Source organism: Solanum dulcamara, chromosome 9 (genome assembly GCF_947179165.1).
Source record: "Solanum dulcamara chromosome 9, daSolDulc1.2, whole genome shotgun sequence".
Lineage (NCBI taxonomy): Eukaryota > Viridiplantae > Streptophyta > Magnoliopsida > Solanales > Solanaceae > Solanum > Solanum dulcamara.
In genome coordinates, this window is record NC_077245.1 from 19,135,656 (window position 1) to 19,160,870 (window position 25,215).

Consider the following 25,215-nt stretch of genomic DNA (forward strand, 5'->3'; position numbering starts at 1 on the left):
TTTAAACAATTATTTGTCGTAATAACCAGCTAGCCACTTTCAGATATATAAGTCATTGTCGTAGAGTGACAATATCCTAAAGTTCCACATGTGGAATTTCAAACTTCAGAAACACTCTCTGTATGTTATTGTTAAAATTAGTTATTTATGAATTTTATCGCAATTACTTTGCCATGGACAGGGGTGGGGCATATATTTAAGATTTAGACACAATTACAAATATATTTACAAATTTAACTATTATCGGCACCACAACTTGCATCATCCTCTTCTTCTTTACAAATATTTACAGCAGTTCGAAACGGATTGAAGTTCGATTGCTATAGTCGAACTTCAGACCACTGGTATGGAGTATGAGTATGAAAAAGTTGTAATAAGTATAATTTGTGGTCACATTTTAAAGAGCAGCCTTAAGAATGACTAACTGCGCAAATGACCCAAGACTCCTACTGAGTGATCAAACCTACGTCAAGGGCTGTTAACACAATATATTTGCTACAATGGAGGTTTAATTATTTAACACTTTAGTACATAAGTAAAATTATCTTGAAATATATATATGTGTGTGTGAAATTATCTCTAAGTGAAGATAACCTTGAAAAAGGTGGGGACGTTACAAGAGATCAACCCCAATTAGAGAAAATAAAGTAATAACAACACATAATTTCATGTCTGCAATTCTTTGCTCCATTTGATAATGTATAAAGGTTGATAAGTAAGGAGAAGAACATAAGTTCTAGCTATTTAAAGCATTCTGTACATAAGATAATAGAGCTCCAAGACACTTTCTCTCCACCAAAAACCGAAAAAGGGACTCTACTCTACCTCCTTGTTCCATCCACCTACCCGCCATGGCAGTTCCGGTCCTGAAGCCCACTTTTCCTTCATCGCTGAACCTTGCATTTACTGGAAATATTGCGTCACAACAGATATCTGATCTACTTCGCGTTAGAGATAATCCAATTCCCAAATACAAATAGGACATAGTACAAGGGAAGCATATGAAGATGATTTGCTGATGCGTTAGCCCTGATGGGCAAACATAAAATAGCCAATGTACAACTAACTAAAAGATGCTCTCTATTTACGTTTTGCCAATGCAGTAAGTAAACATACAACTATGCACATGATATCCTAAGTTGGCCATGCAGCCTAATGTCGTACCAATTATGCACCTCTAATTGTGTCCACTCTGTCGATGACATCCAAAGCTTTCATACGGTCAATGTCAAAGTCAATCACTGGAACAGAAGACGGTCTCCTGATAGGGAACGGGTCCTTTCTGGTTTCATTTATAGGTGAATGGCTACTGCTCTTACTCAGCCTGTGGTACTTGCTCAACCCTGTTTTTGCAAATTCTTGAGACTTGCTAATACCTGGAGTTAGTTTTCTCTTGCTTATATCGAGAAGCATTTCTTGGTCTTCAGCTGTTAATGGGGATGATGGAGAGATTGATCTGTGATTAGACAACTGAATCATCTTTTGATTAGGGGAACGAATTGGAGATCTTACTCCAGCATTTGCACCTCTTGACTGAATGACAAGATGATGGAGCCACACAACTAATTCAAGAATATATGCTTCTGTTTTCTCCTTATCTGCATGATACAGTGTCTCTATTCGAAGAAGATCAACCTGGCTAGCAGATTTCCTGTTCATTTCGGACCTACAAATGAAAAAGAATTCAATTAGGCAAGCCAAAGGAAGATCTAAACGGATTAAAAAAAATAAGTCCACGGTGATTTGAGCTCACCCTGTATTTGCCCATTCTCCAACCCATCCAAAGCCATGATGTGCTCTGAAACAATTTTTGGAAAGGAAAAAAAAACACTATTAAGTACATAGAGAAATTGATTCAACCAAAAAAATTTAATTTATGCATAACCAGTTTTTGGTTGAATGGGTTCCAAACTCAAAGGGAGCACTTAGGCCCTAACAATGCGAAGCAATGTGAAGATTCAGAAGTTTCAACTTCCGTACCTATTTGACTTCCAAATCAATATAAAAAGAAAAGATATGACACTTTTATTTTTCCCTGTATTAATCCTCTATGCTGCGTTGTATTTTGTTTCTTTAAAGTAGATGGACATGATAAATATGAACTGTTTTAGGGATTAGGATAGACTTTGGTGGGAAGAGATCAAAGGAGAGGAGGATAATAACTACACCGCCTACTTCCTTAACCATACCAGAGTGGGTGGAAAAGGACAAAAAGACCTTATCCAACCACTCTTTAGAAAGCCAAACTAACCTGGTGCTGAAAAGATATACATATTAGGATACATATGTCAAACAGTCTTTTAAGGATACATCTTTATTTTAAGCCAAATTTAAAGTAGCTAATTTTATCTATTCCTCTCTTTTCCTTTAAATAGGCTTGATTGGTATGACATGAATAATGATACGTCATCCTCGGAAATCACTTTCCAATGCTAAGTTCCCAAAAGACATTGAGAATGTTTTTGCTGAGGAGATCTCATTTTCAGATGAAACGAAGGCAAACAACTTGTGTAATGGACAAAATTCATTTTTCGATCCACTCCTACATGACACTTGTTCCTATTTGTAAGCATTATTTATATTCTTACTATTTATGATTATCACCAAACACCAAAACCATGCCTACCTTTCACCTTCTATATCCAACCACCTCTATTGTATTTCACCAAATGAATCACCAAATATGACTTGGAAAATGATTTTCTTACAAAAACATTTTCAGTAAAAATTTTTTTGTCTAAAACGTTTCATAGCGGCACAGTTTGCTTTTGTTTCGTTTGCTCCCAACATCCTACAAGATGACTTTATATTAGTCCCATGCAGTTCTATTTTGAGGGATCACTCCAGGGAAGATCTGTCCAAAAAGGAAGATTACCTTCTAACAGCATCCCACATAATTAGAATTCCAAAAAGAATGATGCAACACAAGTCCTATTTGGAACTAGAACATGATAAAAATCATGCAAACGTAGCCAATGAAGAAATTTTTTCATAGAAAGTAGTTTTACTTGGTAGTATTGGCTGCCATCGGTACAAGCCACAGGAATGTTTTCTCCATTTCACCTTTGATTTGTGGCACTGTTAACTGCACAAGGAAATGACTATAGTTCAATCACCTAGAAGGAAGAAACTTGTAAGTTTGTCACAAGCAAAACATAAAATAGGTGATCCTTGATATTGGACATGACATGATCATACAAATATAAGTACCTCTTCCTTGAGTGAGAATGACAGTAATTTGAAACGTAAAGCTGACTTTATGCTTGGTGGCAACCCATGGTATAGAGCATCTCTTGTACTTGGGGGCACTGAACCAGATCGAGGAACCTGATCATATCAAAGATACCTTAGCTAGCAATACCAATAGGAAATGTTATCGACAAAGACATTACAAAAGATAATTACATAACAATAATCTCGACATGTTTGACAAGCTAGTAGGCTAATGTGGCTATGATTTGAAAATGTCCATTGAAGACCAATTCTCTCTTCTTTTCTGATCATAAATGGCAACGGAAAGCAAAAATCAGAAAGCACCTTCAGTATTTTTGTACTTAAGTCAACAGTGGATCTAGTGAGAAACATGACGGAATCTTGAAATATAACTCGCTTAAGGATTCATCTATGTCTCTTTCACACATACCCACAACTCAATGACATGCCTCAACATTCTTCGTCTCTTGGGCATGGATTCTTCATATAAGAATCTCGGCACATGGCAAGTAGTAGATATTTGTTCTCTTATATTCGATATTCTGTTCTCACCCATAATTATCCTTACTAATGGCACCAAAACCATGGTTAAGTTCTCATTACACCATCTCTGTCTCTTAACTACGCCCTATCGATTCCTGAATGCTCATTAGCTTCATTATTATCGGTGGACTAAATTCCTTGCAGGATCATGTTACAGGACAAACAATTCCATGGAGGATGCAAGTCGAGAGACATTTACTATCTGCCAGATGGCTCATTTCACTGCATCTACCACTGGTGAATCTACTACTGCTCATCATCATTTCTCTAAACTTCGACAAATAATTTCTGATTTTCCTCCATAACATTACTAATTTCCGACTCGTATCAATTTGGAAAGTAAAAATGCGCTTCTTCCCAAAACAAGACAGTACTAAATTATCATCCCCTTTAGAACTTGTCCACCATGATTATATCAGACCAAGCCTGTAAGTTCTAGTCTCAGCTTCCTTTACTGTGTAACAATGATTGACGATTACTCCAACTTCACTTGAATATTCCCAATGAAAATATCTTCCAAGCTGTTTTACGTACTTACAAAATTTTGAAAATTACAATCCGTTAGGAGTCCCCATTTGTATCATAAAAAGTGACCATACCAAAGAGTATCTTACGAGTCGGTTCAAAGATTCTTATCTTCCCAGAATACTCCATCATTCATATTTCCCTTAACACTCCTCGACAAAAGTGGAAAATTAAGTCCAAGAACGATCACCTAGTTGGATCATCCATACATTACTCTATCACCATAGTGTTCCTCTTTAGTTTTAAATAAAACTAGCTCTTGTTGTCAACTAATCAGTTATATGCCTTCATCAGCTCCACAAACCAAATACTTTGTTCTATTATTATCCTAAAAATCTTTGTATAAACTTCCAGAGTTTTTAGGAGTACATACTTTGAAGAAAAACTTCAGGAACTGTTGCTGGTTCGATTCTCAACTCTCCCATTTGCACTTTCTGTTTTCCATGGCTATTAAAAGTAATAGATAGCCATTTAAATTTTAAAAACAAGTGAGATTTGAGATTCGAGGTCACAGGTAAGGGAAGTAGTGGATGCAACCAACATGCTACCAGCCTTCTTTTGTTTGTTAGGATGCACAATTAAATATATACTATTTTGCTAGGTCTCTCTCTCTATATATATACATAATTTGTTTTGAAGTTAACATGTGCAGTTACCCCCCCACCCCTCCACATGGGTCAGCCTCTGATCATCAATGGAAACAAAATGAGGCTCGAGCAAGTGAAATAAGTTCACTTGTACAAGTCCCCAAAGTGTTACAACAGAACAAAGATGAAAAAAAACTAAGTGACAGACTGAAGGAGTTCGCGTAAAGTTAAGAGGCAATTTTAAAATGAACCACTAATAAAAAGGCGCAATTGCACATTAGCTTGCCAGCAAATATTAGAGCTTGGCAGAAATCAATTTCAGGCTCAAGCAAAGATTTGAAATTCACAAATTCAATGGCGAATTGATGAGTTCCAGTCCATATTTCCTGGGAGTATTTGAAGTACAATTTAGAGCATATAATTTGGGATCAATGATGATGATTAAATGAGAGTACACAAACAGAAGTACAATTTAGAGCATATAATTTGGGATCAAAGATGATTAAACGAGAGCACACAAACATAAAGGATGAAGATTGTTGATATGATCACCAAAAAGGTGTTTTAGCTTACAGGAGAAAGAACAGAAATTTCGTCCCATATTCCACATCACTACTAATAGAGACCAAAAGTGGGTTATATGGAAGGATGGAAATAAGGGCAAAATACTCGGAGCAAGACTACTGAAGATAATAGTTGATTTTTCGAACACAAGCATGAGATGCTTACAAGTGTATCAATCTGAGTGATGATATTCGCATAATGCAATGCAAGACCAGCAGATCCCAACCTCTGGTGGTTGTTTTTCATAGGTCTCTCTCCATCTGCAAGGATCAGCAACACTAAGGTAATCATGATACCACAAACTTTCCAATCTAGTCACTAAACAATGTGCAGTCTAGTCAAGATTACAATTAACTTGATGCGTTGTGCAAAATCAAAACAGAAGTTTAAGATGATTATGATTCAACAAAAGAAGTTCACAAGTGACTCCCGTGAGTTTCTCTCCCCCAAAATGAATCCAAACATACCATTTCAAATGGGACCAATGAAACAGCTCATGAGTTGAACAATCAGAGTAACTGTTACATCATAGACAAGTATTGAGCAATAAGCATAATCTACAAACTCTAGTTCTGTTGTTTCAATAACTAGTAGCAGATTAGTCAAAAATTCATCCAAGATCAAGGAATCTCCCCTGACCACTAGACATGCTTCAACAGCAGGAAACCATTTGTTTTCAACAGACAGCTTGATAGGTAACCACTGGTAACAGATACCTTTCCAGCGAGCATGCCAAGTCAAATCTATGTATGATAAAATCAAACTCTGGCAAGACACTAGTTCTTTTAAGAAAAGATATAAAAAGAATGAGTTCTAGAAGCACAGAAACTCAGAAATCAATCTTTCAATGATGTCTTGCTTTGGCTGAGTCTGGATATGGAAGGAAGCTGGCGGAGAGCCAAAGCTGGGAAAGAACCTAAGTTCGGAATGTTTCGAACACACACACAGAAGAAGACGACTTTCGGAAGACATGTCTGGTAGGGAAAGTTAGCAAGATGGGTGGGCAACTAAGGCATGGAGCATGGATGATGGGCTGAAGGTGTCACAGCTAAGGGATGTGACGTTTCTGTTCAGATTTGCATCTGAATGGGAAGCTTTGAGTGTTCTTATGAAGGGTAAAGATGGATGAAAGGAGAGTTTCTGAGTCTGGACAGGTGGTCAGAAGCTGTGGGTTGTGTCGAAGGAAGGGTCAGGGATGGGATAGTGTCTATTAACATTGCCGGAGTCCCAATACACTTATGGTATGTACATTGGTTTGGAAAGGTAGGAGATCTATTTTGAGTGATATGTCGAGAGTCAAGATCTTGGAGAGAAAAGGAGGGAAAATACCAATTTTTACGGTCCTGGAGGATGGGGACATGTGTTTTGGGATCTGGATGTTCCTCGAATTCTCCCCGAAAGTGGCTGATGCCAGTGGGGAGGAGAGAAGGGGACACGGTGTGGGGTAGGAGAAAGCTACCCTATAGCAAGGGAGATAGAGGGGAGGGAATCTTGAGCCTGGGTGGGGTCTGTAATGAAGTTTTCAGAGGTCCAAGGCCAAAGGACAAATCCGGCAAGCTTACCAGCACCATAATGTATAATTTTCAAACCTGTGGACCCTATTATTACTCTAAATGGCAACACTGATATTGCTCTAAAATCTGTGGGAAATTCCAGCAAGGTCAAAGGAGGTGGTAGGCACTGGTAGCAGTTCTAACCCCAATTTATTTTTTTTTATGAAAGGTAAAGCTCTAAAACTCATATTCAGACAGCTAAAGTTCCCTTTTTTAAACCCTATTCAGATTATGTGCATGACTGTTGGCTTTCGGATAGATGTGAACATATGGAAGTAGAGGAAAATGCCTTTCCTTAGCAATCTTTGAAGGGAATGAAGATTCTCCGAAAGGGTAGGGGAGAGGTGTTTATGTTTCGGGAATTCTTGTGTGTATCCTTTGAAGGGAAAGAGGATAGAGTCCTGCAACTATTAAATGACCTTGACAGGGAGGCTAATGAGGCATGGGAGGTAATGGAGGGAATGGAAGGGAGGTGAGGGCTAGAAGAGCGGGGAAAGCCCAAGAAGAAAGGGGTAAAAATTTTGGCATACGAAAGGAGATCTAGAAGTAGAAAAAGGTTGGGAGAATGGAAGGAGGAAAGGAAAAGTTGCCCATGGATGTCTACATCCTATCTTGCAATACACGGGACAAATGATCTGAATATAAGGGTTATCATCAAGGTAGGAGTTGAGGAATGAGGGCATTAGTAGTGTGCTTCCAAGAAACAAAAGTGGAGGTCATAAAAAAGCCAATGGTGAGAAGTGAGGGGGGGGGGGGGGGGAGATGGGATAAATATGAGATGCTTCCAGCAATAGGGAGTTCCTGGGGTAATTTAAGCGAAGAGAGAAAATTGGAAGCGATGGAGCTAAGGAAAGGCGAGTTCATGACACAAATTTGAATTAGAAACCAGGGGAACAGAGAAGAATGGGGTTTTGGGAGGAGATGGCCACTTCAATGGCCAAGTGAGAGATCCTGTGGGTGTTACGGGAGATTTCAATATTATTAGATTCCCAAGTGAGGATGGAATATAGGGTAATTTTTAGGGCAACAGAGGAGTTCTCATAATTCATCAATACCTTTTCATTTGTTGATCTTCCGATGACGGCTGCGGGGGGAGGGGGGGCAGACTCACAAGAATAAGTTAAGAGGGTGATACATCGAAGTCAATATTAGACAAATATTTGGAAAGTTTACGGTGACTCTACGATCTAAAACAGTTTCCATGAGCCTGGCGTAGTAAGTTTTGCATAGTTATTCAGGAGTTTGGCATAACTTACAATGAAGCTGACCATTTTGTGTTACACTGACATTCTGCCCCGAATTTTTGCATTTGCTTGGTGGTTTATGTTGACAATATAGTCATCACACGCAATGAACAAGATTGTATCACTAAATTGAAGCAGAATCTCAATTAGCACTTTCAGACCAATGATCTAGGGAATTACAATATTTTCTGGGTATTGAGGTCGCTTATTCTATACCGGGTATTACCATTTCACAACGGAAGTATGCTATAGATATTCTTGAGGAGACAGGAATGACATATTATAGACCTATTGACACTCCTATGGACCCAAATGTTAACCTTCTACAAAGACAGGGGTAGCCCCTTAGTGATTGTGCAAGATATAGGTGGTTGGTTGGTAAGTTGAACTACCTCACTGTGACTCGACCTGACATTGTCTTTCCTGTGAGTGTTGCAAGTTAGAGTATAAACTCTCCATGCAATAGTCACGGAAAATTCTTCAACATACAAAATCAGTTCCAGGCAACGAACTATTTTTTGAGGATTGAGGCCATGAGCAAATTGTTGGATACACCGATTCTGATTGGGCAGGATCACCTTCTAATAGACAGTCTAAGTCTGGATATCGTATTCCGATAAAGGCAATTTGGTGCCTTGGAAGAGTAAGAAATAGAATGTGATTGCTAGATTTAGTGCAAAAGCTGAATATCGAACAATTGTTGTGGCAACTTGCAAACTAATTTGGATCAACCAATTGCTTAGACTACTAAAATTTAGAGAAATCATTCCGTTGGAACTTGTGTGATAATCAAGATGCATATCATGTTCATCAAATCCAATATTTCATGAGAGGACTAGACACATCGAGATCAAATACAATTTCATCAAAGAAAAGATATGCTCAGAAGACATTGTTACAAAATTCGTGAAGTATGTTAGAATTGGAATAGGTGTACACAATCCTATTTAGAATAGGAATAGAAATAGTTTATAGTATTCTACTTGAAAAATGATTGTTTTATAGTGTCTATAAATAGGGTCTTCGTGTAATAATGTTCTTACACAATTCAATAATATTTTTCTCTTATATTTCTCACATGGTATCAGAGCGCTGGTGAGAAACTTCAAGTCACCGTGTGTCAATTTTCCCTCGACTGTTGGGGGCTGATTTGTGTCCCTTTTTGTTCTATGGATGTTGTGCGAAAAGCAACACCATCACGAAGCTCAGAAAGCTCAGCCGACCAAACCCCAGCCAGAACCACCGAAAAACAACACCTTACGTACTGTCACGTGCCGTTCGAAGGTGGACACTTCTGGCGAGATCTGGGTTACGCGCCGGCGCATGAGGGCTTCTCCGATCAGTTATTTTGAGTTGTTTTTTCTCGGTTGGGGTCGTCCAGTCATTCTAACCAAACCCCAACCAGTTTTGTCCAAATTCGAGCGCCGAAATTAGGGTTCCGACAATTTTCAGGCAATTTCCGATGAGTTCCCGACGAAATTAGGATTTCCACACCACTTTTGGCAATTTCCGATGAATCTCTTGTTGTTTTGACAAATTTCGCACGACGTGTTTTTCACCTAAACTTCATCAATACCTTATGTCCGCCGATGTCAAATTCTTTGAATCTCAACCTTACTATACATCTTCTGATCATCGTGATGTATCTAGGGTCTTACCCATACCTTAGGTCTTACCTGTACCGACTTTTGAGGAATCTACGATCTCTCCTACATCTCCAGTTGTAGTGCCATCACTTCTGACTTATCATTGTCATCTACGTCCAGTTGTAGTCCCAAATGATTCACGTCATGTGTCGGACCCTGCTCCTACTGCGGATTTGCCTCCTCCTAGCCAACCGATTGCACTTCAAAAAGGTATACGATCTACTCAAAATGCTAACCCATATTATACTTTCTTGAGTTATCATAGTCTATCCTCACCACATTATGCCTTTGTACCATCTTTGTCCTCTATTTCCATTCTTAAGACTACAGGTAAAGCACTTTCTCAATCTGGATGGAGGCAGGCTATGATTGATGAAATGTCTGGTTTACATACGAGTGGTACTTGGGAGCTTGTTTCCCTTCCTGCAAGTAAATCAACTGTTGGTTGCTGTTGGGTTTATGCCGTCAAAATTGGCCCAGACGGCCAGGTGGATCGATTGAAGGCTCGCCTTGTTGCCAAAGGGTATACTCATATATTTGGGCTAGATTATAGCGACACTTCCTCTCCCGTGGCTAAAATAGCATATGCCGGTCTTTTTCTATCTATGCCCGTCGTTCGTCATTGGCCTCTTCAGCAGTTGGACATTAAGAATGCTTTTTTGCATGGTGATCTTGAGGAAGAAATCTATATGGAGCAACCACCTGGTTTTGTTGCTTAGGGGGAGTCTAGTACCCTTGTATGTCGATTGCATAGGTCACTCTATGGTCTGAAACAATCTCCTCAAACCTAGTTTGGAAAGTTAAGCATAGTAATTCAACAGTTTGGCATGACTGTAGTGGAGCTGATCACTATGTCTTTTATCGACATTCTACACCAAATATTTGTATTTATTTAGTTGTTTATGTTAATGATATCGTTATCACCGGCAATTATCAAGATGGTATTGCTAACTTGAAGAAACATCTCTTTCAGCATTTCCAGACTAAAGACCTCGACAGACTGAAGTATTTTCTAGGTATTGAGGTTGCTCAGTCTAGATCAGGTATTGTTATTTTTCAACTCAAGTATGCCTTAGACATTCTTGAGGATACAGGAATGATAGGATGTAGACCCATTGACACTCATATGGATCCGAATGTTAAACTCCTTCCAGGACAGAGGGAGCCACTCAGTAATCTTGAAAGGTATAGACAGCTGGTTGGAAAGTTGAATTCTCACATTGACTAGACTGACATCTCTTTTCATATGAGTGTTGTAAGTTAGTTTATGACTTCCCCTTGTGATAGTCATTGGGATGCAGTTATTCATATTCTGCGATATATAAAGTCAGCTCCCGGTAAAGAACTACTCTTCGAGTATCATGGCCATGAGCATATCACTGGATATATAGAGGCTGATTGGGCGGGATCACCATCTGATAGACGTTCTATGTTCGGATATTGTGTTTTAGTAGGAGGTAATTTGGTGTCGTGGAAGAGTAAGAAATAGAGTGTGGTTGCTCGATCTAGTGTAGAAGAAGAATATCGAGCAATGGTTGTAGCAACTTGTGAGCTAGTACGGATCAAACAGTTGCTGAGAGAACTAAAATTTGGAGAAATCGATTATGTTGAACTTGTGTGTGATAATCAAGCGTCCTTTCATATCGCATCAAATCCAGTGTTTCATGAGAGGACTAAGCACATTGAGATTGATTGTCACTTTGTTAGAGAAAAAATACTCTCGGGAGATATTGTTACAAAATTTGTGAAGTCAAGTAATCAACTTGCAAATATCTTTATCAAGTCTCTCACCGATCCTCGTATTAATTATATTTGTAACAAGCTAGGTACATCTGATTTGTATGCACCAGCTTGAGGGGAATGTTAGAATAGGAATAGGTGTACACAATCCTACTTAGAATAGGAATAAAAATAGGAATAGCCTGTAGTAGAAATACAAGGTAAGGTTGCGTACAATAGATCCTTGTGGTAGAGCCCTTCCCCAAACCTTGCGCATAGCGGGAGCTTTAGTGCACCAGGCTGCCCTTTTTTTAGTTTGTAGTATCCTATTTGAAAAAGAATTGCTTTATAGTGTCTTTAAATAGGATTTTTGTGTAATAATGTTCTTACACAATTCAATAATATTTTTCTCCTATATTTCTCACAAAGTCTAATGATCAGCTTGCAGATATTTTTACCAAATCACTCACTGAATCGTATTAGTTACATTTGTAACAAGCTTTATACATAACACTTATATGCATCAGCTTGAGAGGGGGTGTTAGAGAATATTGTAAATAATATTGTGTATCAATTAGGATAAGTCACAACATTATTTCCTATTATAACACTTGTACCGTCACACTATTTAAACTCGGTAGCTTGAGGGAATAATCAAGCAACATTCTCTCTCCATTTCTTTCTCACATAGTAAAATTATTATAAGACCCCGAAAGTTGGAAAGTGAAAACGAAGGAGAAATGTTGCAGGAATGATGCTGGTGCAGGCTTTTATGAACTGATCTATGGGCCATAGGAAGACCTACGATCCGTGGGAAATCACAGGAAGCCCAGGCTCTTGGAAAAAATTTGGCTAAGTGTTGGGTTAGGTTACAAGTGGTGTCTTTGGACCGTATAAGGTCCTACGGTCCGTAGATGGGGTTCGTAAGTGAGGGTTCTAAAGTTGGAAAATTCCAGTAGCTCAAGTTATGTTTGACGAGAGGGTCCTATGGACCGTAGAAAGTGTTACATGTCATAAAATGGTTCGTATTGAGAGGTTCAAAGACTATGTTTTAAAGGTTGTGCAAGACGAGTGGTACCTACAACTCGTAGAAGAGTCTACGACCCGTAGGTACGTCTGTAGAGTGAGATTCAGAGAAGTTGTAATTCAAGTCATGCAGAACGAACGGATCTTACGACCCGTAAGATTAGCTACGACCCGTAGGACAGGGTCGTAGATGTAACTTTAGAGACTTGGAATTTTGGGTCTGATTGTACGAGCCTCAACGACGACCCGTCGACTAACCTACGACCCATAGATAAGTCTCGTGGGTCACTTCGGCAGAATTTATTTCAAGGATATTTTGGACATTTCCCACTCATTTAACACCTAAGCTATGTCGTTTTTAGACTACATTGCACGACCTATATCTACCCAAACCCTTCAAATTTCCCTCATTTACTCCAATTATCCTAAAAATCTCTAAGGCATTCCAAAGTTTTCTCTCCAAGGGTCATCTTCGTCTCTAAGCTAGGGTTTCAAGATATCAAGTCTCCTCCCAAGCTTCAAGGCTAGATTTCAGTGAGGTATGTGGGAATTTCATCCATGGATCCTCTTTCATCCGTGGAGTCCCAAAGTATTTTCAATTCCTCTTATGATTTCTTCCTAAACACTAGGTAAATTTATAATCTTGCATTGGTTCAATCAATTATGACCTGTTCCACTTCAGTTGATCTTATTATGCATGAATTGAGCTTAATTATATGTTTTTGATGAAATTTACATAAACCCATGCATTATGACTATTTAATGATTTTGACCTATGTTTAAGAACTATACATGCATCATGAATTTATGAACTATAATTTCAAGGATGCTTTTAGATAAAGTATCGATATGAATTTTATAAAATTAAGATTTTCTTCAAAAGGGAAGTAATCTCATCATGAAGGTTTTCCATGATTTAGCCACTTTTATTTAAGTGTGATTTTCTATAAAAGGCTTATCATGATCTAGATGTTTTTGATTAAGAATATCTTATGATTTTGATTGGGTTGAGGTTCATGATATGTTTTAAAGAGCTATTCTTATGATTTTCAAGCATGCTATGGGTTTTATTTGTGCTATTCTTGTTGGGAGTTTGCCTGGCACCGAGTGGACTAGGAGCAATCACCTAGGTCCCATAACTACGTACCCCCGTAAGATGTCCCAAGTTGGACAATCAAATCTTAAGCTAGTTGATCAACATATAGCTCATGTTAATGGTCCTTACCTAGCAAGTAGGACAACCTCTTTTCAGTGTCTTCCAACATTGAACTTCATGTTATAACTCACATAGTTTATGTCGGTTAACGGTATCACTCACTATGACTCATGATTCTCACTATGTTATGTTCTCATTGTAACTCTCTTATGATTTTCTTATGAATATTGCATTGACCACGTTTTACGCTTATAACGATGCTCTTAAAGGATTTCATTATGTTTTAGCTTGGTCATTGCATTATTAAATTTTATGTCATGCAATGCACATTCTTCATACTCAGTACATCCCATAGTATTAATGCATACTTCTTGTGCTTATATTGGTTTCATAATATAGGTTCAGACGTTCCTCCCTATGGTTGTGGCTAGTGGATTGATTCTGCGATATTAGGCTACTTTGGTGAATCCTCATGCTTCGAGGGCACAGGGCACAACACATTATGAGTTCTTTTATGTCTTTCCTTTCAGACTTATTTCCATTTCATTCAATTTTGGTAACTAGGACATGTCCTATGCCCCATGTATGATACTACAGGCTATGTCAGACTAGCATGTAGATATCTATAAGAAGGTGAAGACGGAAACGAAGTCGGCGGTCACAAGTGCTAAGACGGTAGCTTTTGAACGCCTGTATGTCAGAGTTAGGAGAAAAAGATTGGGAGAAGAGATTATATAGGCTCGCCAAAGCGAGAGAGAAAAGCCTTTCATCTGGATCTAGTAAAGTGCATCAAGGACGAGGAAGGTGAAGTGTTAGTGGATGAGACGTCTATCAAGCGAAGGTGAAAGCTTACTTCCACAGACTCCTAAATGAGAAAGACGACAAAGACATTGTACTGGGTAAGTTGGCGTACTCCCATAGTCTTCGAGGCTTTGGGTACAGCAGGTGTTTTAAGGTTGAGGAAGTTAGACGTGTTATTAGAAGAATGAGGAGGGGGAGAGCGACCGGGCCCGATGAGATTCTGATGGACCTTTGGAAGAACACTAACAAGGCAGGTTTGGAGTGGTTGACTAAGTTGTTTAATGTTATTTTGAATACTGCTAAGATGCCTGATGAATGGAGGTGGAGTACTATAGTTCCATTGTACAAGAACAATGATGATATCCAAAACTGTATTAATTACAGGAGTATCAAACTACTAAGCCACACTATGAAGATTTGGGAGAGTGGTGGAGACGAGGGTGAGGAGAAGAGTGTCAATCTCAGAGAACCAGTTTGGATTCATGCTGGGGCGGTCGACTACTGAAGCAATCCATCTTATACGGAGACTGGTGGATAAATTTAGAGAAAGAAAAAGGGATCTTCATATGGTGTTCATTGACCTTGAAAAGACTTATAACAAAATCCCGAGGGATGTTTTCTGGAGATGTCTGGAGGCTACAGGTATTCCGATAGTGTATATTAGGGCGATAAAAGACATGTACACTGGAGCCAATACTCGGGTTAAGACGGTGGAAGGTGACTCAGAGCATTTCCTGTTGAGATGGGACTACATCAGGAATCTGTACTGAGCCCTTTTCTTTTTGCCTTAGTGATGGATGAGCTGACACAGTCTATTCAGGAGGAGGTTCCATGGTGTATGCTATTTGCGAATGACAGTTTTGATTGATGAGACTCGGGACAGAATTAATGATAGGTTGGAGGTTTGGAGACAAACGCTGGAGTCCAAAGGGTTCAGTTTGAGCAGGACCAAAATAGAATACTTGGAGTGCAAATTTAGTGTTGCGATGGATGAAGAGAGCATGGAAGTGAGGCTTGCCACCTAACATATCCCCAAGACAGAAAGTTTTAAATATCTTGGATCCATCATCCAGAGTAGTGGGGACATCGATGATGATGTCACGCACCGCATTAGGGCAGCGTGGATGAAATAGAGGCTTGCCTCTGGAGTCCTGTGTAATAAAAAAGTACTACTTAAACTTAAAGGTAAGTTCTACAGAATGGTGGTTAGACCAGCGTTGTTATATGGAGTGGAGTGCTGCCCAGTAAAGAACTCTCATGTTCAGAAGATGTATGTTGCGGAGATGAGGATGCTAAGATGGATGTGTGGACATACTAGAAGTGATAAGATCAGGAATGAGGTTATTCGGGAGAAAGTGGGAGTGGCATCTGTGGCAGATAAGATGAGAGAAGCGAGACTGAGATGATTTGGACATATGCAGAGGAGTGTCGATGCACCAGTTAAGAGGTGCAAACAGTTGGATTTAGGGGCTATGCGAAGGGGTAGGGGTAGACCGAAAAAGTATTAGAGAGAGGTGATTAGACAAGATATGGCGTTACTCCATATCACCAAGGACATGACCTTCAATAGAAAAGAGTGGAGGTCGCGAATTAGGGTAGAAGACTAGTAGGGATAGAATGGTGTCTTGCTATGTGTAGGTTTAGGGTGGTCATAGGTCTAGGTGTGCCTTTATGGTTGTGTTGTTATTGCCTTTGATTATCACATTACTTTGTTATCGTTATTGTTCTTGTCTGGTAAAATTTGCATTGATTTTCGTTTTTTATGCTATATATTGTTTTTCTCTCGAACTTGGAACTGTGACTTTTGAGCCGAGAGTCTTTCGAAAACAGACTATCTACCTCCATGAGGTAGTGGTAAGGTTTGCGTACACCCTACCCTCCCCAAACCCCACTTGTGGGATTTCATTGGGTATGTTGTTGTACTTATCTTCCGCATTCCTCTTATGTTGATATTATGTTATCCTAAGTCATGTTATGTTATACTAAGAGGCTTGATTATGGTCTCTAAGGATTCTAATCGTCGTGTCACGTCTAGGATCTAGCTTGGATAGTGACAAACTTGGTATCAGAGTATCAGGTTCAAGTTTTCTAGTGTGTCTGACAAAGTTGCATCGAGCAGAGTCTTGCTCATTAGTGCGAAGCACGCCACATTTATGAATGAGAGACTATGAGGCGTTTAAGAAACTTTACTTTTTTCATCACTCTTAAGTCGTGTGATATAGTTGAACTCTATAAGGTTTTCCTTCTAACTCTTGTTCTTTGCGTTACAGAACCATGCCTCCAAGAAGAGCTTACATGAGAAGGAATGTGAATGTGAAAGAATGAGGAGTGTCAAGCACCTCAAGCTACAGTTGATCCATTGGCCAAGCAAGCCTCTCATGCTGAATTTAGGGCCTCTTTCTAAGTGCTTGCCCAAGCCATGGCGGCACAGGCCAACCGAGAGGTGGTAGCTCCCGTGAACCCAAATGTGGGTACGGCGGCTACAAGAGTTCATGACTTCACAAGAATGAATAGTCCAGAATTTCATGATTCAAAGGTGGACGAAGATCTACAAGAGTTTATAGAGGGTATCCAAAAGATTGTTGATAGCATGGGTGTGACTCCGGTGGAGAAGGCGGATTTGGCAGCCAATCAATTGAAGGGAGTGGCTCAAGTTTGGTTCAACCAATGGAAGGAGGAGAGAGCTATGTGTGAGGGTCCCTTGGATTGCGGCAAGTTTAAAGATGTTTTTCTAGACCGCTTCTTTCCCCTGAGTTGATGGAGGCGAAAGTGCAAGAGTTTATAAATTTGAGACAAGGCAACATAAGTGTGAGGGAGTATGCTTTGAAGTTCACACAATTGTCTAAGCATGCTCTAGCTTTGGTGGTTGATTCTAGGGCTCGTATGAGCAAGTTTGTTTCCGATGTTTCTGACATGATTGTCAAGGAATGTAGAACCGTGATGTTGATCAAGGAGATGGATATCTCGAGGTTGATGACTCATGCCAAACAAATTGAGGAGGAAAAGCTTAAGGAGAGGGCTCAAACGGATAGTGGTGATTTCTCTCATTCGAGGTCCGAAAATGGTGGCTGCTCACAATTTCGAGGAAGGTTCTCAGGACAGAATTCTTCTAGTGCTCCGATGCAAAAGTTCAACAAGGATAGAGTGTCTAACCCTAAGCATCAAGGAGGAGCTTCGAGTGGTCAAACTGTCCCCACATGTAGGAGGTGTAGGAAAAAGCATCAAGGAGATTGTTTAGCCGGTTCGAATGCGCGCTATGGTTGTGGTAAGATGGGTCACAAGATGAGGGATTACGCTTCGATTGCTAGCAAAGGTAAGGATGGTCGTCAGACTCAGACTACTTTGGGTTGCCATGCTCAGCAGGTTACTTCATCAGGTTCTGGTGGAGGTCAGTGCCAAAACAGGTTCTATGATCTCTAGACTCGACATTATTTGGAGGATTCTCCAGATATGGTTATTGGTATTTTACAAGTCTTTCAGTTTGATGTTTATGCTTTGTTAGATCCTAGAGCAAATCTTTCTTGCGTGACTCATTATGTTGCTATGAAGTTTGATGTCAATCTCAAAATTCTATTAGAGCATTTCTCAATCTATAGAAATTGTCCCGTCTCAGTTTTTCATAAAATCACCTCAGTTGATCTTATAGAGCTTGATATGACAGACCTTGATGTTATTCTTGATTTCATGCATGTTATGCTTCCATTGACTATAGAACCCGAGTGATTAATTCCAATTCCCCAATGAACCAATCATATAGTGGAAGGGTAGTAATTTCGTGTTTAAGGGTCTATTTATCTCGTGCCTTAAAGCTTGAAAAATGATTACTAAAGGTTGCATCTATAATCTAATACGGGTTAGGGATACGAATTCCGAAACCCCTACTCTTTAGGCAGTTCCTGTTGTGAAGGAGTTTTCGGAAGTGTTTCCTGATGATCTTCCTGGTGTTCCTCCCAAAAGGGAAATAGACTTTGGTATTGACCTTCTTCTAGATACCCAAACTATCTCTATTCTTCCTTATAGAATGGCTCCGACAGAACTTAAGGAGTTGAAGGATCTCTTAGATAAGGGTTTCATTAGACCAAGTATCTCTCCATAGGGTGCTCCAGTTTTCTTTGTTCGGAAAAAGGATGGTTCTCTCCGTATATACATTGACTATAGACAGTTGAACAAGGTCACAATCAAGAATAAGAATCCCATCTCAAGGATTGATGACTTGTTCGATCAACTTCAAGGTGCTAGCTACTTTTCAAAGATTGATCTTCGATCGCGTTATCATCAGCTTAGAATGAGAGAGTGTGACATCCCGAAGACGGCCTTCAGAACTCTGTATGCTCCTGCAGCCTTTATGGATTTGATGAACAGGGTGTTCAAGCAATATTTGGATATGTTCATCATTGTGTTTATTGATGATATTTTGGTCTATTCTCGGAGTGAGGATCAGCATGCCAATCATCTAAGAATTGTCTTGCAAGTTCTCAAGAATCATCAATTGTTTGCTAAGTTTAGCAAGTGTGAGTTTTGGTTGCGGTCAGTGGTGCTCCATGGCCATATTGTTTCTGGTGAGGGTATTAGAGTTGATCCGAAGAAGATTGAGGCGGTTAAGAATTGGCCTAGACCTTTTTCTCCCTCTGATATTCGAAGTTTCTTGAGTTTAGCCGGTTACTATAGACGATTCGTGGAAGGTTTTTCCTCCATTGCTTCACCTTTGACCGCGTTGACTCAAAAGAAAGTGAAATCCTAATGGTCTCGAAGCATGTGAGAAGATTTTCCAAGAGTTGAAAGGTTAACTTACTTCTGCCCCAGTTTTGAATTTACCAGAATGATCTGATGGTAATGTTGTGTATTGTGATGCCTCAAGGATTGGTCTTGGTTGTGTGTTGATGCATTATGATAAGGTGATAGCTTATGCTTCTAAGCAACTTAAGGTGCATGAAAACAACAACCCGACTCATGATTTGGAATTAGTGGCGGTGGTGCTTGCTTTGAAGATATGGAGACACTATTTCTATGGTGTTCATGTGGATCTGTTCACCGATCATAAGAATTTATAATATGTGTTTAGGTAAAAGGATATGAACCTTCGACAAAGGAGATGGCTTGAATTGTTGAAGGATTATGACATGAGTGTTCTTTATCATTCGAGAAAGGCAAATATAGTTGCTGATGATCTTAGTAGATTGTCCATGAACAATGTTGCTCATATTGAGGATGAGAAAAAGGAGTTGGTTCGTGATGTGCATAGACTAGTTCATTTGGGTGTTCATTTGGTTGATTCTGAAAAGGGTGGTGTTATTGTGCAAAATAGCTCAGAATCGTCTCTTGTGTTGAATGTGAAGGCAAAACAAGATAGTGATCCGCTTTGATTGAATTGAAGAAAGTGGTTTCCAAAAAAGCCATTGAGACTTTCTCCCAAGGTGGAGATGGTGTGCTTCGTTACCAAGGTCGATTATATGTTCCCGATGTTGATGGCTTAAGAGAAATGATTTTGTCCGAAGCTCATAGTTCTCGATATTTTATTCACCCTGGATCCACCAAGATGTATCGTGATTTGAGGAAAGTTTATTGGTGGAGTGGCATGAAAAACGACATCGCAAAATTTGTGGCTAAATGTCCTAGTTGTCAACAAGTGAAGGTTGAGCATCAAAACTGAAAGGTTTAGCTCAAGACATAGAGATTCCTACTTGAAAGTGGGAAGATTTGAATATGAACTTCATTACAGATTTACCTCATACGCGTCGTCAACATGATTCGATTTGGGTTGTTGTAGACTGAATGACTAAATCGACACATTTTCTTCCTATTCACACTTCTTATTCAATCGAGGATTATGCTAGGCTTTACATTCGAGAGTTGGTTAAATTGCATGGTGTCCCATTGTCTATCATTTCAGACCGAGGTACTCAGTTTACTTCTCAATTTGGGAGATCATTTCAAAAAAGTCTTGGTACTCAAGTTAAGCTTAGTACAACTTTTCACCCACAGACCGATGGTCAAGCCGAGCGGACTATTTAGACTTTGGAGGATATGTTGAGAGCTTGTGTGATTGACTTCAAGGGTAATTGAGATGACCATTTGCCTTTGACTGAGTTTGCCTATAATAATAGCTATCGTTCGAGTATTCAAATGGCTCCGTTCGAAGATCTCTATGGTAGGAGATGTAGGTCTCCTATTGAGTGGTTTGAGCTTGGCAAGGTTGCTTTGATAGGGCCCGAGTTAGTTTGTGAAGCTATGAAGATAGTTCGACTCATTAGAGAAAGGTTGAAGATTGCCCAAAGCTGACAGAAATCCTATTCGAATGTGAGGAGAAGAGAACTTGAGTTTGAAGTTAATAATTGGGTTTACTTGAAAATCTCTCCTATGAAGGGTGTGATGCGTTTTGGCAAGAAGGGAAGCTTAGTCCCTGAATTGTCGGCCCATATCAGATTTTGAGGCATTTCGGCAAGGTGGATTATGAGTTGTATTTGCCTTCGGAATTGACATCGGTGCATCCAGTGTTTCATGTCTCTTTGTTGAACAAGTGTATTGGTGAACCTACTACTGTTGTGCCATTGGAGAGTGTTGGTGTGAAAGAAAGCCTATCTTATGAAGAGGTTCTGGTTGAGATTCTTGATCGTCAAGTCCGAAAGTTGGGGAATAAAGAAGTTGCTTTTGTTAAAGTTCTTTGGAGGAATCAATTAGTTAAGGGTACTACATGGGAGGTTGAAGCCTCTATGATGTCCTGTTATCCTCATCTATTTCCTTCTGCTTCATTTTAGCTTGAGGTATTAGTTCCTCATGTTTACTATTTCGAATTTATGCATCTCAATTATTCTCATGTTTCCATATGCATGCATGTTCATGAAATCGGTTTTAAAGTCATGTTTTAGCTTGGGTTGATTACTCCTTGGTTTTTATATATTTTGATGAGTTTTGCATTCTTGTTGGGTTGTTAGATCTCGTTCCCTACTCTATTCATGCTAGCTTGAGTCTCATTTGAGAACGAATGTTCCCAAGGGAGAGATATTGTGAGAACCCGGAAGTTGGAAAGTCGAAACGAAGGAGAAATGTTGCAGGAATACTTCTGGTGCAAGCTTCTCCGAGCCAACCTACGATCCATAGGAGAGCAATCGCACGAAGCCCAGGCACTTAGGAAAAATTTGGATAAGTGTTGGGTTAGGTTACGAGTGGTGTCCACGAACCATATAAGGTCCTACAGTTCATAGATGCGGTTCGTAAGTGAGGGTCCTGAAGTTGGTAAATTCCAATAGCTCAAGTTATGTTCGACAAGGTCGTAAGATGGTTCGTACTGAGAGGTTTAGAGACTATGTTTTGAAGGTTGTGTAGGATGAGTGGTACCTACAGGTCGTAGACTCATCGACCAGTTAGAGACTATGTTTTGAAGGTTGTGTAGGACGAGTGGTACCTATAACTGGTCGATGAGTCTACGACCTGTAGGTACGTCCGTAGAGTGATATTCAGAGAAGTTGGAATTCAAGTCATGCAGTACAGGTCATAGATGAAACTTCACAGACTTAGAATTTTGGGTCTGACTCTACGAACCTCAATGAAGACCCATCGACTGACCTATGACCCATAGATAGGTCTCGCGGGTCACTTCGGCAAAATTTATTTTAGGGATATTTTGAACATTTCCCACTCATTTAACACCTAAGCTACATCGTTTTGGACTACATTGCACGACCTATATCTATCCAAACCCTTCAAATTTCCCTCATTCACTCCCATTCACCTAAAAATCTGTAAGGCATCCAAAGGTTTTCTCTCCAAGGGTCATCTTCTTCTCCAAGCTAGGGTTTCAAGAAGCCAAGTCTCCTCTCAAGCTTCAAGGCTAGATTTCAACGAGGTATGTGGGAATTTCATCCATGGATCCTCTTTCATCCATGGAGTCCCAAAGTATTTTCAATTCCTCTTATGATTTGCTCCTAAACCCTAGATAAATTTGATGATCTTGCATTGGGTTCAATCTATTCCACTTCAATTGATCTTATTATGCATGAATTGATATTAATTATACGTTTTTGATGAAATTTACATGAACCCATGCGTTATGTCTATTTTATGATTTTGACCTATGTTTAAGAACTATACATGCATCATGAATTTATGAAATATAATTTCAAGGATGCTTTGGATAAAGTATCAATATGAATTTTATGAAATTAAGGTTTGCTTCAAAAGGAAAGTAATCTCATCATGAAGGTTCTCCATGACTTAGCCACTTTGATTTAAGTATGATTTTCTATGAAAAGCTTATCATGATCTAGATGCTTTTGATTAAGAATCTCTTATGACTTTGATTGGGTTGAGGTTCATGATATGTTTTTCGGAACTATTCTTATGCTTTTCAAGCATGCTATGATTGTTATTTACGATATTCTTGTTGAGAGTTTGCCTAGCACCAAGTGGACTAGGAGCAATCACCTAGGTCCCATAACTACGTGCCCCGTAGAATGTCCCAAGTTGGACAATCAAAGCTTAAGCTAGTGGATCCACATATAGCTCATGTTAATGGTCCTTACCTGGCAAGTAGGGCAACCTCTTTTCGGTGTTGGGAAGACACTGAACACCATTTTATAACTCACATGGTTTATGTTGGTCAACGGTATCTCTCACTATGCTATGTTCTAGGGTAGAGTGATTGTGTACTTGTGAGGAGTAGCCTCATGTCTCTGCTTCTTTTTTTTTAGCACCCGTGAGGCCCTTGGTTATAAAGCTGAACGGGTGATACTTGTAGAACACCATATCTTGACCTAGGTTTCTCTACTTCTCGGTATACTACTTGTATATGGGGATTCCCCAACATTAACAAAAGTATTTACCTTATTAAGAAATCAAATTGTGGGCTCGATTTGTCATACTTTTTAACAATTTAACATAAATGTTCAATCCAAAAAAAGGAACTCTGAAGATACAGAACAAAACTTGAATACAAGCATTAATTAAGAAAGTAAACAGAAACATCAAATTAAGAACAATCACTCCTCCAACCAGCCCCTACATGGCAGTAAAAAAAGCACCATAAGAGAAGTTGAATTGAAGGTTCAAACGCATTACCAGCACAGCCAAATGCAGCATGGATTTCCAAATGAAGGAAATGCACAATGTCCACAAGCTTCTCTGTCACCTTCAGTAACGAGTAAACAAGTTAGTATAATGTTCAAAGAAATTTGATTAATATATCTAAAACAGTCTAACCATTTCATGCTAAGAATATGTATCATTAACGGATCCACTAAGAAATAATAATCAAATTACCATTATTTAAATTCAAGAATTAAAGAGAAAATAAAGCAGCACTGACTTGCTACCTCTTCTAATATCTTGGACCAGAGGGATTTCTTTTTCAAATTTTTGACATGTTTCCTTTGACTTTTCAACTCTGCCCTTAAAATTGCAAGGCTATCTCCTATACAAACGAAAAGAAAAAGAAGATGATCAACAAACGTACAAAACCAAAGGAGAAAAAACTCACAGATGCTAGTCTCTATGAAACCCAACATCATTCTTGCTCTGACACTTAAATTAACCTTCCATAATCAACACGTGTTTCTTAATCATTTTCTTAGGTAGTTGCATGAAAAAAATTAATTTTGTGAAGCACATACCAAACATTGATTAAGGAATAGCATTCAAGTAATCATGTAATGAGCTCTTGTCCTCATAACCAGATTTATAACACCCAGACAAAACAGTTCCTAATATTAAATGGGTGGTCAGAAAAGGAAAAGATTCTGAAAGGGGGTGACCTGTAAAACTACTCACAACTCATGAAGTCTATGCTAAAACCCTAAAAGTCTAAAACCATGTCAGTTTATTGTAACAAGAACTAAAACAGAAGGATCGAAAACTATGGTTCACCAAACCTGAAAGTACACAGAATAAGGAGTTTGTAAGCATCTACAACCAAAGACATAAAAAAGAATGAATTGATCAGCTATAGCCTAGATGGTGAATTTTTTGCCATTTTCAATATTTGGCTATGTGTTAGGAGAGCTAGAGGGGTGGGGCTCGCCAAGGCTTCACTTGGGATATCCAAGGTGAGATTGTTACCATATGTTGTGTTAAATAAAGTAGATTAACGCTAATATTATTCAAGAACTCAAAAAGGAAATTGTGAAGGGTTTTGCTACCAAAGGTAATTTCTACTACTTGGAACTCATTTATTGAATACAAAGTTAGTGTTTAAATGCTATTATACATTTAGAAAGTGGTAGGATAAAGGTATTAAATGAAACCCTAGGTTTCCATTAATGTTCGTTATTGGGGAAGACACTAAGTAGTGACCTTGTCTATTTAAACACAAATTGGGTTATAAATGACTCCAATAGACTATTGAAGGCCAAGGATGGATGGATGGATCTAATAAGGTGATTAAGCACCTTCAGTAGTATTTTGGGATTGGTAGTCAAAGTTTAAGCCCTAAATAGGCTATGTTGAGTCTAAATGAACTACTCTTGATACAAATTGGATATATCGGCAGCGGCATTGGGACGTTGAAATAAAATTTGGGAAGAGTATTGAAATATGTAGAGATTTATTACCTCTTTGAGCTTTTTCTCCAAAATGTGTTCAAAATGGTTTAAATATTTGATTCTAAAAGTGAATCCTAGCTTGTGGATACAAGTGGATTAGGAATGC

General features: G+C 39.0%; 1 protein-coding gene across 2 annotated transcripts in view; it reads right to left on the bottom strand.

The window, feature by feature from the left end:
• Positions 1-573: 573 nt before the first annotated feature.
• LOC129902409 (protein PSK SIMULATOR 1-like) overlaps positions 574-25,215 on the bottom strand; it is a 35,598-nt gene continuing 10,956 nt past the window's right edge. Inside the window, exons 6-12 of one of the 2 annotated variants that reach the window (XM_055977641.1) lie at positions 23,886-23,983; positions 23,632-23,701; positions 5,598-5,692; positions 3,211-3,327; positions 3,009-3,085; positions 1,754-1,798; positions 574-1,666 (exon numbers count right to left, since the gene is read on the bottom strand). In XM_055977641.1, the coding sequence (XP_055833616.1) occupies positions 1,168-1,666; positions 1,754-1,798; positions 3,009-3,085; positions 3,211-3,327; positions 5,598-5,692; positions 23,632-23,701; positions 23,886-23,983 (1,001 nt within the window). In that variant the 3' untranslated portion in view covers positions 574-1,167. The remainder of the gene's footprint in view (positions 1,667-1,753; positions 1,799-3,008; positions 3,086-3,210; positions 3,328-5,597; positions 5,693-23,631; positions 23,702-23,885; positions 23,984-25,215) is intronic. The other variant, XM_055977639.1, reaches the window with a different exon arrangement.